Source organism: Entelurus aequoreus, linkage group LG17 (assembly GCF_033978785.1).
Source record: "Entelurus aequoreus isolate RoL-2023_Sb linkage group LG17, RoL_Eaeq_v1.1, whole genome shotgun sequence".
In the NCBI taxonomy this organism is placed as follows: domain Eukaryota; kingdom Metazoa; phylum Chordata; class Actinopteri; order Syngnathiformes; family Syngnathidae; genus Entelurus; species Entelurus aequoreus.
This window is the reverse complement of record NC_084747.1, coordinates 50,294,979-50,307,270: the sequence shown is the minus strand read 5'-3', so window position 1 is coordinate 50,307,270 and position 12,292 is coordinate 50,294,979. Positions and strand designations below refer to the sequence as shown.

Sequence of the window (12,292 nt, the reverse complement as noted above, 5' to 3'; positions counted from 1 at the left end):
TGGATGCAACGAGGAACTAACACAACTGCTACCTGGGTTAAAAATGTATGTTGCATTGTCTTCTTATTAACTTTGATTATTATTAATAATCAATCCCTCACCATCGGATCCTGAGCAAGTGTCTGCTGACGAGCTCTCTGACAGGAAGAAGTGCCTCCATCGCCCGGTCGCCATAGCGCCCCATCATCCAATCCCAAAGCAGGAAGAAGAGAACCACCAAGGAGAGGACCAACAGCACCTTAGCCCGATGGAAGTTGAGCACGCAGGCTGCAATCACCGTGGCAACCCAGGCTGAAACAATAATAATACAAACCCCGTTTCCATATGAGTTGGGAAATTGTGTTAGATTTAAATATAAACGGAATACAATGATTTGCAAATCATTTTCAACCCATATTCAGTTGAATATGCTACAAAGACAACATATTTGATGTTCAAACTGATAAAACATTTTTTTTTTTTGCAAATAATCATTAACTTTAGAATTTGATGCCAGCAACACGTGACAAAGAAGTTGGGAAAGGTGGCAATAAATACTGATAAAGTTGAGGAATGCTCATCAAACACTTATTTGGAACATCCCACAGGTGAACAGGCAAATTGGGAACAGGTGGGTGCCATGATTGGGTATAAAAGTAGATTCCATGAAATGCTCAGTCATTCACAAACAAGGATGGGGCGAGGGTCACCACTCTGTCAACAAATGCGTGAGCAAATTGTTGAACAGTTTAAGAAAAACCTTTCTCAACCAGCTATTGCAAGGAATTTAGGGATTTCACCATCTACGCTCCGTAATATCATCAAAGGGTTCAGAGAATCTGGAGAAATCACTGCACATAAGCAGCTAAGCCCGTGACCTTCGATCCTTCAGGCTGTACTGCATCAACAAGCGACATCAGTGTGTAAAGGATATCACCACATGGGCTCAGGAACACTTCAGAAACCCACTGTCAGTAACTACAGTTGGTCGCTACATCTGTAAGTGCAAGTTAAAACTCTCCTATGCAAAGCGAAAACCGTTTATCAACAACACCCAGAAACGCCGCCGGCTTCGCTGGGCCTGAGCTCATCTAAGATGGACTGATACAAAGTGGAAAAGTGTTCTGTGGTCTGACGAGTCCACATTTCAAATTGTTTTTGGAAACTGTGGACGTCGTGTCCTCCGGACCAAAGAGGAAAAGAACCATCCGGATTGTTATAGGCGCAAAGTTGAAAAGCCAGCATGTGTGATGGTATGGGGGTGTATTGGTGCCCGAGACATGGGTAACTTACACATCTGTGAAGGCGCCATTAATGCTGAAAGGTACATACAGGTTTTGGAGCAACATATGTTGCCATCCAAGCAACGTTACCATGGACGCCCCTGCTTATTTCAGCAAGACAATGCCAAACTACGTGTTACATCAACGTGGCTTCATAGTAAAAGAGTGCGGTAACTAGACTGGCCTGCCTGTAGTCCAGACCTGTCTCCCATTGAAAATGTGTGGCGCATTATGAAGCCTAAAATAGCACAACGGAGACCCCCGGACTGTTGAACAACTTAAGCTGTACATCAAGCAAGAATGGGAAAGAATTCCACCTGAGAAGCTTCAAAAATGTGTCTCCTCAGTTCCCAAACGTTTACTGAGTGTTGTTAAAAGGAAAGGCCATGTAACACAGTGGTGAACATGCCCTTTCCCAACTACTTTGGCACATGTTGCAGCCATGAAATTCTAAGTTAATTATTATTTGCAAAAAAAAAATAAAGTTTATGAGTTTGAACATCAAATATGTTGTCTTTGTAGTGCATTCAACTGAATATGGGTTGAAAAGGATTTGCAAATCATTGTATTCCGTTTATATTTACATCTAACACAATTTCCCAACTCATATGGAAACGGGGTTTGTAATAATTAATGATGAAAACATAATGCATCAATAGTTTCAAACAACATTATGAACAAAGTGAGCATGTTATCTTCATCAAGGCAGACTCAGTGAAATGATGAAAAGTAGTCAACAATAAGTTCATTCAGCAATAGTTCGACTCACATGTTGCTATGAATATCTTCATAACCAGCCGGAATGTCGCTCTGTGTTGTACAAAAAAGCCTTCGAAGGACTCCATTTTCTTCAGCAGCAGACTAAAGACGGACAGGAAATGTGAGACTTCATAGAAGTATGCATACTTTATATAGCTTAGACCAGGGATGTCCAAAGTGCGGCCCGGGGGCCATTTGCGGCCCGCAGGTAATTTTTTAACGGCCCCACGGCACATTCTAAAAATACGATTAAAATAAATAAAAAACATAAAAAGTGGTATAAAAGAGTAAACAGGTGACAATAAAATGTTGCTATGTTGACTCTAATAACACTAAGCTGTCATGCAGGCTGTTTCTTTCTTTAAAACATAATAATGAATCAAAAACAATGTTATTATGAATTATTGACTTATTCAAGGCTCCAATTATGTCGCATTAAATATTCCACTTTGAGATATTTTTTTGGGGAAAATGTTGCATATTTTGTGTTTGCCATATAAAAAACTATGTTGGTTTTTTTTTAAAGAAGGGCATAAAATGAACAAACAAGGAACATCATAAACAACAATACAAGTTATAATTGACGGATAGATCTGAAGTTGAGCTCGAGACTATTGTATTAACAGTTTTAAAAAAAATTACGATTTATTTTTTAACACTTTACTGAGCAGGACCCTTTTGGATCCCCAATAATTTTAGTGGGCCTTTTTTTTTTTTTTTTAAGTATCATTGCTCAAAAAATAATAATACATTAAAATCAATGTTGTTATGAGTTATGTTATGAGCTCCAATTATTGTATAATCTGAAATGTTCCACTTTAAAATTTTATTGGGGGAAAAGATTTCATATTTTGTGTTTTTTCCATAAAAAAACTGGGTTTTCTTTGACAAAAAGGGCATACAACTTAAATTTAAAAAAAAACAACCTTTATATTGTCAGATATACCTAATGTTGATCTAGATATTTAAACTTTGAATAATAATAATAATACTAAATAATGACATTTTTTTAAATTTTTTTGAACCTAAACCCTTTGGAGTTCCCGGTATAAAGCCTGAGTGGACGCCTAAATGTATATTTTTTATACATATATTGTATTGGTTTTTAAAATAAAAAATATCAAAATGGCCCCCGCTTGCTTTGATTTTTCAGTGTGCGGCCCTCAGTGGAAAAAATTTGGACACCCCTGGCTTAGACTGACCATACGTCCTCTTTTCCCCGGCATTTTGAGTTAGGGTTGCGTGTATTTTCAATGTACCTTCAGGATTAAGAAGGGGTTAAAAACTAATGTTTTAAAGGTCCACGGCACATTCTAAAAATCCTATTAAAATAAACAAAAACATAACAAAAGTGATATAAAAAAGCTTAAAGGTGAAATGTAATTTAGAAAAAGTTGCAATGTTGACTAATTAAAACAAAGCTGTTTTTTTTTCTTTCAAACTGTCATTGCTCAAAACATAATATTGAATCAAAATCAATGTTATTATGAATTATTGACCTATGCAAGGTTCCGATTACTTCACATCAGATATTCCACTTTGAAAAATATTTTTGGTGGAAGATTTTGCATATTTTGTGTGTTTGCCATTAAAAAACATAGTTTTGTTTGACAAAAAAGGGCGGAAAACAAACAAACAAAAAAACAACATAAAAAAAACAAAAAAACATTTTGAAATGAAGGATAGATCTGAAGTTGATGTAGACTCCAGAGATTTTAAGCGTTAAATATAAAATGTATGTATGCCCTGGCACACCATTATCATCATTTCATGACCCAAGCAAAACACTTTTTACACTTTTATACTGAAATAAATACACCTACAACTTATTAAATAAAAACATAGAAAAAACTACCAGCAGCGGTAAAGTTAATAATATATAATAAATAGTATATAATAATAATAAAGGATTGCTGGTAGATTGGTTATTTTAAAGTACTTTACAAATAAAGTTGGATTCCCGCGACCCCGAAAGGGACAAGCGGTAGAAAATGGATGGATGGATCCTACCAAAAAAGTAAAAATAATAATAAAGGATTGCTGGTACATTGGTTATTTTAAAGTACTTTACAAATAAAGTTGGATTTGATCCTACTAATAAAGTAAAAGAATAATAAAGGATTGCTGGTACTTTGGTTATGTTTTAATTACTTTACAAATAAAGTTGGATTCCTGCGACCCCGAAAGAGACAAGCGGTAGGAAATGGATGGATGGATGGCTGGATCCTACCCAAAAAGTAAAATAATAATAAAGGATTGCTGGTACATTGGTTATTTTAAAGTACTTTACAAATAAAGTTGGATTGGATCCTACCAAAAAAAGTAAAATAATAATAAAGGATCACTGGTACATTGGTTATTTTAAAGTACTTTAAAAATAAAGTTGGATTGGATCCTACCAAAAAATAAAAATAAATAATGTATTGCTGGTCCATTGGTTATTTTTAAAGTGCTTTACAAATAAAGTTGGATTGGATCCTACCAAAAAAAAATAAATATAAAGTATTGCTGGTCCATTGGTTATTTTTAAAGTGCTTTACAAATAAAGTTGGATTGGATCCTACCAAAAAAAAATAACTGAACAAAAATAAAAAATAAATAAAGGACTGCATCCTACCTTAAAAAAGAAATAGCTACAACAAAGGGCAAAAAAACCTCAAAGTATTGTTAAAAAAATTAAAAAATTTTTTTTTTTTTTGTAAAAAAAAAAAAAAAAGAATTGGTGCCAACATTAAAAAAATATCATTATTATAATAATTTTTTTAAATTAACATAGACAAAGTTACCAAAATATTAGAAAGAGCTCTGGCAGTACAGTGTGGGTATACCCTGCTGCAAGCTATACAGTACATCCACTATAATAAAAGTACAAAAAAAAAAATCATATCCTGTACATATATTATGTAAATATTACGTATATATGTTATATTTTATATTGCTTTTAGTCTATTTTATACCTGCATTGTCCTTTCCATATTTTCCATCATTTGTAACTGTGTGGAACAATTTCCCTTGTGGATCATATAAAGTTTGTCTAAGTTTAAGTTTGTCTAAGTCTAAAAGTACATTTTGAAGTCCAAAAGGGAGAGAGAGGAGCGCTTGTGTGGGACCTCATGAATTGGGCAGGGGTACCTAATTAAGTGTCAGGTGAGTACAGTATGTACAGTTACAATATATTTAAGAATACAAGTCTGAGAAAAAGACACACAAACTGTATTTGTGTCTGTATGTCGTTTTGTCAACATCTTCTGCAACTTCTGAATCCACGTCGATGTACACCTCCTCCTGTTATACACACACACACACACGCACGCACACGCACACACATACACACGGCCTCGGGTAAGACGTTTAAAAAGTTAAAGAGTCTATATTGACTGAAGCTTTAAGATACTTGCACTACTTCCACAGATATTGACACAAACATTATAGACAAACAGCACAGCACATCACTTACGCCTGAAACTCCACTTCTTTAATTTCGCTCTTTTTTTAAAGCAAACAAAGCATCAAGTTGAAGAAAAAGCAAAAATGCACAAATTAACTTTTCAAAAAAGAACCGAGAAAAGTGTTCCTACCTCAGGCGCAAAGGCCTTGTTGTGTTGTCCGCTCTTTGGCCTCAGCTCCGTCATCTTCTCTCTGCTCAGGTGACAGCACTGGCAGAGGAGGCGGGGCCACGCCAAGCTTTGAAGGCACACCTGTCAGCTCCGCCTTCCATGTTGGCTCCACCCCCCTTTTCGTTCATCGAACTCCTGCGGTGGTTTTCGTCTCCTCGCTTACTGCAACGAGCTGAATGGCAGAGGTCAAATGAATGAATGAATGAAGCGATCGCACACTGGGACATTGGTTGCACACCCAGACATAAACGTTGGTAGACTGAAAAAAACGCAAATACAGGCGTTCGTGAATAACAGTAGAAGGCTAAGCTAGCTACACAACAACTCCAGCCAACAGTTTGTAAATTAAGTTTGATTTTTTTTTTTAAATCTTTGGGACTTATACAGATCCCAGAGGCGCATGGGCAGGTGCCGGCGGGTGAGAGGAGAGGGTTTTGCTGGATAGGTCCCCTTCAAACTAAGCGTGTATAAGTACAAAGGAGAAGTCTGATTAAAGTCTTAAACCAGGGGTCCCCAAACCCGGGTCGAGGTTTCTGTGGTTTATCCGTTATACAGTGCTTAATATCGGGGTAGAGCGGAATATACGTTAGGTCAGGAAAAAACACAGAGGCTATATCATCCCTACAAGCCTGTTTCGCAGGTTTCCCTGCTCGTCAGGGGATTTACATATATATTTTTAAAATTTTTATTTTTTTCTACTGCTTGTTGCTCTCTGTGTCCAATTAAAATTAGTTCTAAGGAAAATCTATCTTTATTTTGCCAGAGGACGGTAACGCTCTTGTCTAACAGTAGAAGGCTAAGCTAGCTACACAACAACTCCAGCCAACAGTTTGTAAATTAAGTTTGATTTTTTTTTTAATCTTTGGGACTTATGCAGATCCCAGAGGCGCATGGGCAGGTGCCGGCGGGTGAGAGGAGTTGGTTTTGCTGGATAGGTCCACCTTAAGAGACTGCTCAAACTAAGCGTGTATAAGTACAAAGGAGAAGTCTGATTAATGTCTTAAACCAGGGGTCCCCAAACCCGGGTCGAGGTTTATGTGGTTTATCCGTTATACAGTGCTTAATATTGGGGTAGAGCGGAATATACGTTAGGTCAGGAAAAAACACAGAGGCTATATCATCCCTACAAGCCTGTTTTGCAGGTTTCCCTGCTCGTCAGGGGATTTACATATATATTTTTAAAATTTTAATTTTTTTCTACTGCTTGTTGCTCTCTGTGTCCAATTAAAAGTAGTTCTTAGGAAAATCTATCTTTATTTTGCCAGAGGACGGTAAGGCTCTTGTCTAACAGTAGAAGGCTAAGCTAGCTACACAACAACTCCAGCCAACAGTTTGTAAATTAAGTTTGATTTTTTTTTTAATCTTTGGGACTTATGCAGATCCCAGAGGCGCATGGGCAGGTGCCGGCGGGTGAGAGGAGTTGGTTTTGCTGGATAGGTCCACCTTAAGAGACTGCTCAAACTAAGCGTGTATAAGTACAAAGGAGAAGTCTGATTAATGTCTTAAACCAGGGGTCCCCAAACCCGGGTCGAGGTTTTTGTGGTTTATCCGTTATACAGTGCTTAATATCGGGGTAGAGCGGAATATACGTTAGGTCAGGAAAAAACACAGAGGCTATATCATCCCTACAAGCCTGTTTCGCAGGTTTCCCTGCTCGTCAGGGGATTTACATATATATTTTTTTAATTTTTATTTTTTTCTACTGCTTGTTGCTCTCTGTGTCCAATTAAAAGTAGTTCTTAGGAAAATCTATCTTTATTTTGCCAGAGGACGGTAACGCTCTTGTCTAACAGTAGAAGGCTAAGCTAGCTACACAACAACTCCAGCCAACAGTTTGTAAATTAAGTTTGATTTTTTTTTTTTTAATCTTTGGGACTTATGCAGATCCCAGAGGCGCATGGGCAGGTGCCGGCGGGTGAGAGGAGTTGGTTTTGCTGGATAGGTCCACCTTAAGAGACTGCTCAAACTAAGCGTGTATAAGTACAAAGGAGAAGTCTGATTAATGTCTTAAACCAGGGGTCCCCAAACCCGGGTCGAGGTTTATGTGGTTTATCCGTTATACAGTGCTTAATATTGGGGTAGAGCGGAATATACGTTAGGTCAGGAAAAAACACAGAGGCTATATCATCCCTACAAGCCTGTTTTGCAGGTTTCCCTGCTCGTCAGGGGATTTACATATATATTTTTAAAATTTTAATTTTTTTCTACTGCTTGTTGCTCTCTGTGTCCAATTAAAAGTAGTTCTTAGGAAAATCTATCTTTATTTTGCCAGAGGACGGTAAGGCTCTTGTCTAACAGTAGAAGGCTAAGCTAGCTACACAACAACTCCAGCCAACAGTTTGTAAATTAAGTTTGATTTTTTTTTTAATCTTTGGGACTTATGCAGATCCCAGAGGCGCATGGGCAGGGGCCGGCGGGTGAGAGGAGTTGGTTTTGCTGGATAGGTCCACCTTAAGAGACTGCTCAAACTAAGCGTGTATAAGTACAAAGGAGAAGTCTGATTAATGTCTTAAACCAGGGGTCCCCAAACCCGGGTCGAGGTTTTTGTGGTTTATCCGTTATACAGTGCTTAATATCGGGGTAGAGCGGAATATACGTTAGGTCAGGAAAAAACACAGAGGCTATATCATCCCTACAAGCCTGTTTCGCAGGTTTCCCTGCTCGTCAGGGGATTTACATATATATTTTTTAAATTTTTATTTTTTTCTACTGCTTGTTGCTCTCTGTGTCCAATTAAAAGTAGTTCTTAGGAAAATCTATCTTTATTTTGCCAGAGGACGGTAACGCTCTTGTCTAACAGTAGAAGGCTAAGCTAGCTACACAACAACTCCAGCCAATAGTTTGTAAATTAAGTTTGATTTTTTTTTTTAATCTTTGGGACTTATGCAGATCCCAGAGGCGCATGGGCAGGTGCCGGCGGGTGAGAGGAGTTGGTTTTGCTGGATAGGTCCCCCTTAAGAGACTGCTCAAACTAAGCGTGTATAAGTACAAAGGAGAAGTCTGATTAATGTCTTAAACCATGGGTCCCCAAACCCGGGTCAAGGTTTCTGTGGTTTATCCGTTATACAGTGCTCAATACCGGGGTAGAGCGGAATATACGTTAGGTCAGGAAAAAACACAGAGGCTATATCATCCCTACAAGCCTGTTTCGCAGGTTTCCCTGCTCGTCAGGGGATTTACATATATATTTTTTTAATTTTTATTTTTTTCTACTGCTTGTTGCTCTCTGTGTCCAATTAAAAGTAGTTCTTAGGAAAATCTATCTTTATTTTGCCAGAGGACGGTAACGCTCTTGTCTAACAGTAGAAGGCTAAGCTAGCTACACAACAACTCCAGCCAACAGTTTGTAAATTAAGTTTGATTTTTTTTTTAAATCTTTGGGTCTTATGCAGATCCCAGAGGCGCATGGGCAGGTGCCGGCGGGTGAGAGGAGTTGGTTTTGCTGGATAGGTCCACCTTAAGAGACTGCTCAAACTAAGCGTGTATAAGTACAAAGGAAAGTCTGATTAATGTCTTAAACCAGTCGAGGTTTCTGTGGTTTATCCGTTATACAGTGCGGGTAGAGCAGAATATACTTTAGGTCAGGAAAAAACACAGGCTATATTATCCTTAGAAGCCTGTTTCGCAGGTTTCCCTGCGAAACAAATAATTACATTTATATTTTTAAATTTTTTATTTTTTTCTACTGCTTGTTACTCTCGGTGTCTCTTAGCCGCTCAGGCAAATCATATTATCGATAAGGTGACATCATCGCGCTCGTTATACAGTGCTCAATCAGAATCAGAATCAGAATCAGAAATACTTTATTAATCCCCGAGGGGAAATAAACATTTTTCAGCACAATCCCATTCAAGATCAGACCAACATTACAGGGGGACAGAACAGGATCAAACATTACAGGGAGACAGAACAGGATCGCTGACGGGTCTGCCAACTTCCGGCGCCTCTTACAAAAAAGGTGAGATACAGGTAAACAATACCAGGGTAGAGCGGAATAAGACCTACTCAGTGGCCTAGTGGTTAGAGTGTCCGCCCTGAGATCGGTAGGTTGTGAGTTCAAACCCCGGCTGAGTCATACCAAAGACTATAAAATGGGACCCATTACCTCCCTGCTTGGCACTCAGCATCAAGGGTTGGAATTGGGGGTTAAATCACCAAAAATGATTCCCGGGCGCGGCCACCGCTGCTGCCCACTGCTCCCCTCACCTCCCAGGGGGTGATCAAGGGTGATGGGTCGAAAGCAGAGAATGATTTCGCCACACCTAGTGTGTGTGTGACAATCATTGGTACTTTAATATACGTTAGGTCAGGAAAAAACACACATTTCATCCCTACAAGCCTGTTTTGCATGTTTCCCCGCTCTTCAGGGGATTTTATATACTTCAATAAAATCTCTTGAAGAGCAGGGAAACCTGTAAAACGGGTCAGGAAAAAAACCGCAGAAGCTATTTCATCCCTACAAGCCTGTTTAGCAGGTTTCCCTGCTCTTCAGGGGATTTTATTGAAGTACCCCTGTCTTAAACTTTTTGAAAATGAGATATTATTTATCTCATTAAGTGAATCATAAATGACTTAACTATTTATTAAGAGAACTGTTGTATTGAGAAATCGTGTTATGAAATGAGAACGAAGTGAACATGTGTTAGTAATGTGCTATAAAGTGCTAAAGGGATAGGATTAAATAAGCTTTGCTTCTTCCTACTGCTTTTCGGACATGTTGTAAAGAGAAATGAAAAATATGTAATGCATACATGTTCCAAATAAACTTCAACCAACCAGCCAATGTAATGGGGTGGACAAAATACACTTAGAAGCAATCTAACTGGCGACCACTAGAGGGCAGCGTTGGCTAACTTATCTCATAAGAGCATGAACAGGTGAGTGCAGGTTCACGTCAGTTCACATTCAAATAAAAAGTATACTTCGATGCATTAAGTATTTCAATAGTGTATAGAGTGTGCGTGCTTTAAATATATGTCATGAATAAATAAATGTCAATAAATAAGTTCATGATGCAGAGTGATAAAATATGTGTATGATTATAAAACCTTCTGGGGAGAATGTATATGTATTGTATAGTGTTGCAAAGCGGAACAATATGTTGCGATGTTGCGCCCCTACGGACAGTAAACATGAGAGAACAAGCAGGAAAGGAAGGAAATATGAGCGCGTTATCTTCCGATTGTAAGTTTTATTCATTGATTTGTGCAAAACTTCAAGCAATTAAGTCTTTGTTAGAAGCTCCTTTCTATACAAGCAGCCGACGAGGTATTGTGTTTTTGTAATTGAATTACTTTCCGAGTGTTTATTGATGCAAAACCGAAGTCTAATGTACGCTATTGAACTGTATTTTCTAAGTCAGAGGTCCCCAAACTACGGTCCACGGGCCGGATCCGGTTCGCAGGAAGTCCCGAGTAAAAAAAAGAAGTAACATTTGTATTTATTTTCTTATTTTTTTATAGGCTGATTGGCTACACTAAATGGTCCCTAGTGTGTGAATGTGAGTGTGAATGTTGTCTGTCTATCTGTGTTGGCCCTGAGATGAGGTGGCGACTTGTCCAGGGTGTACACCGCCTTCCGTCCGATTGTAGCTGAGATAGGCTCCAGCGCCCCCCGCAACCCCAAAGGGAATAAGCGGTAGAAAATGGATGGATGGATGGATTTTTTAAATTATTATTCTGTAAAATGTGTCCTTTCTAATCCATTTTCTACTGCTTGTTTCTCTCGGTGTCTCCTAGCCGCTCAGGCAAATCATATTGTCTAAAAATAAATTTTCCCGATAACGTGACAGGTGAGCGCGCGGCAAGTGCTCGCTCTTTCAGTCAATTAGTGCGCGAGGAATATAAATATATATATATATATATATATATATATATACACGCTAGGTCAGGAAAAAACACAGAGGCTATTTAATCCCTACAAGCCTGTTTCATAGGGGATATTATAAAATAAAACTGTATAACGGATAAACCACAATAACCTTGACTATATATATATATATATATATATATATATATATATATATATATATATATATATATATATATATATATATATATATATATTAGGGCTGCAACAACTAATCGATTAAATCGATTAAAATCGATTATAAAAATATTCAGCGATTAATTTAGTCATCGATTCATTGGATCTATGCTATGCGCATGTGCAGAGGCTACTTTTTTATTTTTTTAAAAATGTATTTATTTATTTTTTATAAACCTTTATTTATAAACTGCAACATTTACAAACAACTGAGAAACAATAATCAAAATAAGTATGGTGCCAGTATGCTGTTTTTTTTCCAATAAAATACTGGAAAGGATAGAAATGTAGTTTGTCTCTTTTATCCGATTATTAATCGATTAATCTAAGTAATAATCGACCGATTAATCGATTATCAAATTAGTTGTTAGTTGCAGCCCTAATATATATATATATATATATATATATATATATATATATATATATATATATATATATATATATATATATATATATATATATATATATATATATATATATATATATATATATATATATATATACATATATATATATATTTATATATATGCTAGGTCAGGAAAAAATACAGAGGCTATTTCATCCCTACAAGCCGTTTCATAGGTTTCCCTGCTCTTCAGGGGATTTTAT

The 12,292-nt window shown here is 37.4% G+C and overlaps 2 protein-coding genes across 2 annotated transcripts in view; one reads left to right on the top strand and one right to left on the bottom strand.

The window, feature by feature from the left end:
• Positions 1-5,869, bottom strand: part of LOC133632978 (solute carrier family 28 member 3-like) — a 31,952-nt gene extending 26,083 nt beyond the window's left edge. The window contains exons 1-4 of the mRNA XM_062025870.1: positions 5,600-5,869; positions 5,230-5,306; positions 2,032-2,123; positions 102-291 (exon numbers count right to left, since the gene is read on the bottom strand). Coding sequence (XP_061881854.1) covers positions 102-291; positions 2,032-2,123; positions 5,230-5,306; positions 5,600-5,653 — 413 coding nt within the window. The 5' untranslated portion in view covers positions 5,654-5,869. The remainder of the gene's footprint in view (positions 1-101; positions 292-2,031; positions 2,124-5,229; positions 5,307-5,599) is intronic.
• A 4,792-nt stretch (positions 5,870-10,661) lies between these two features.
• ntrk2a (neurotrophic tyrosine kinase, receptor, type 2a) overlaps positions 10,662-12,292 on the top strand; it is a 231,548-nt gene continuing 229,917 nt past the window's right edge. The window contains exon 1 of the mRNA XM_062025863.1: positions 10,662-10,822. The gene's annotated coding sequence lies outside the window, so the exon portion shown is untranslated. The remainder of the gene's footprint in view (positions 10,823-12,292) is intronic.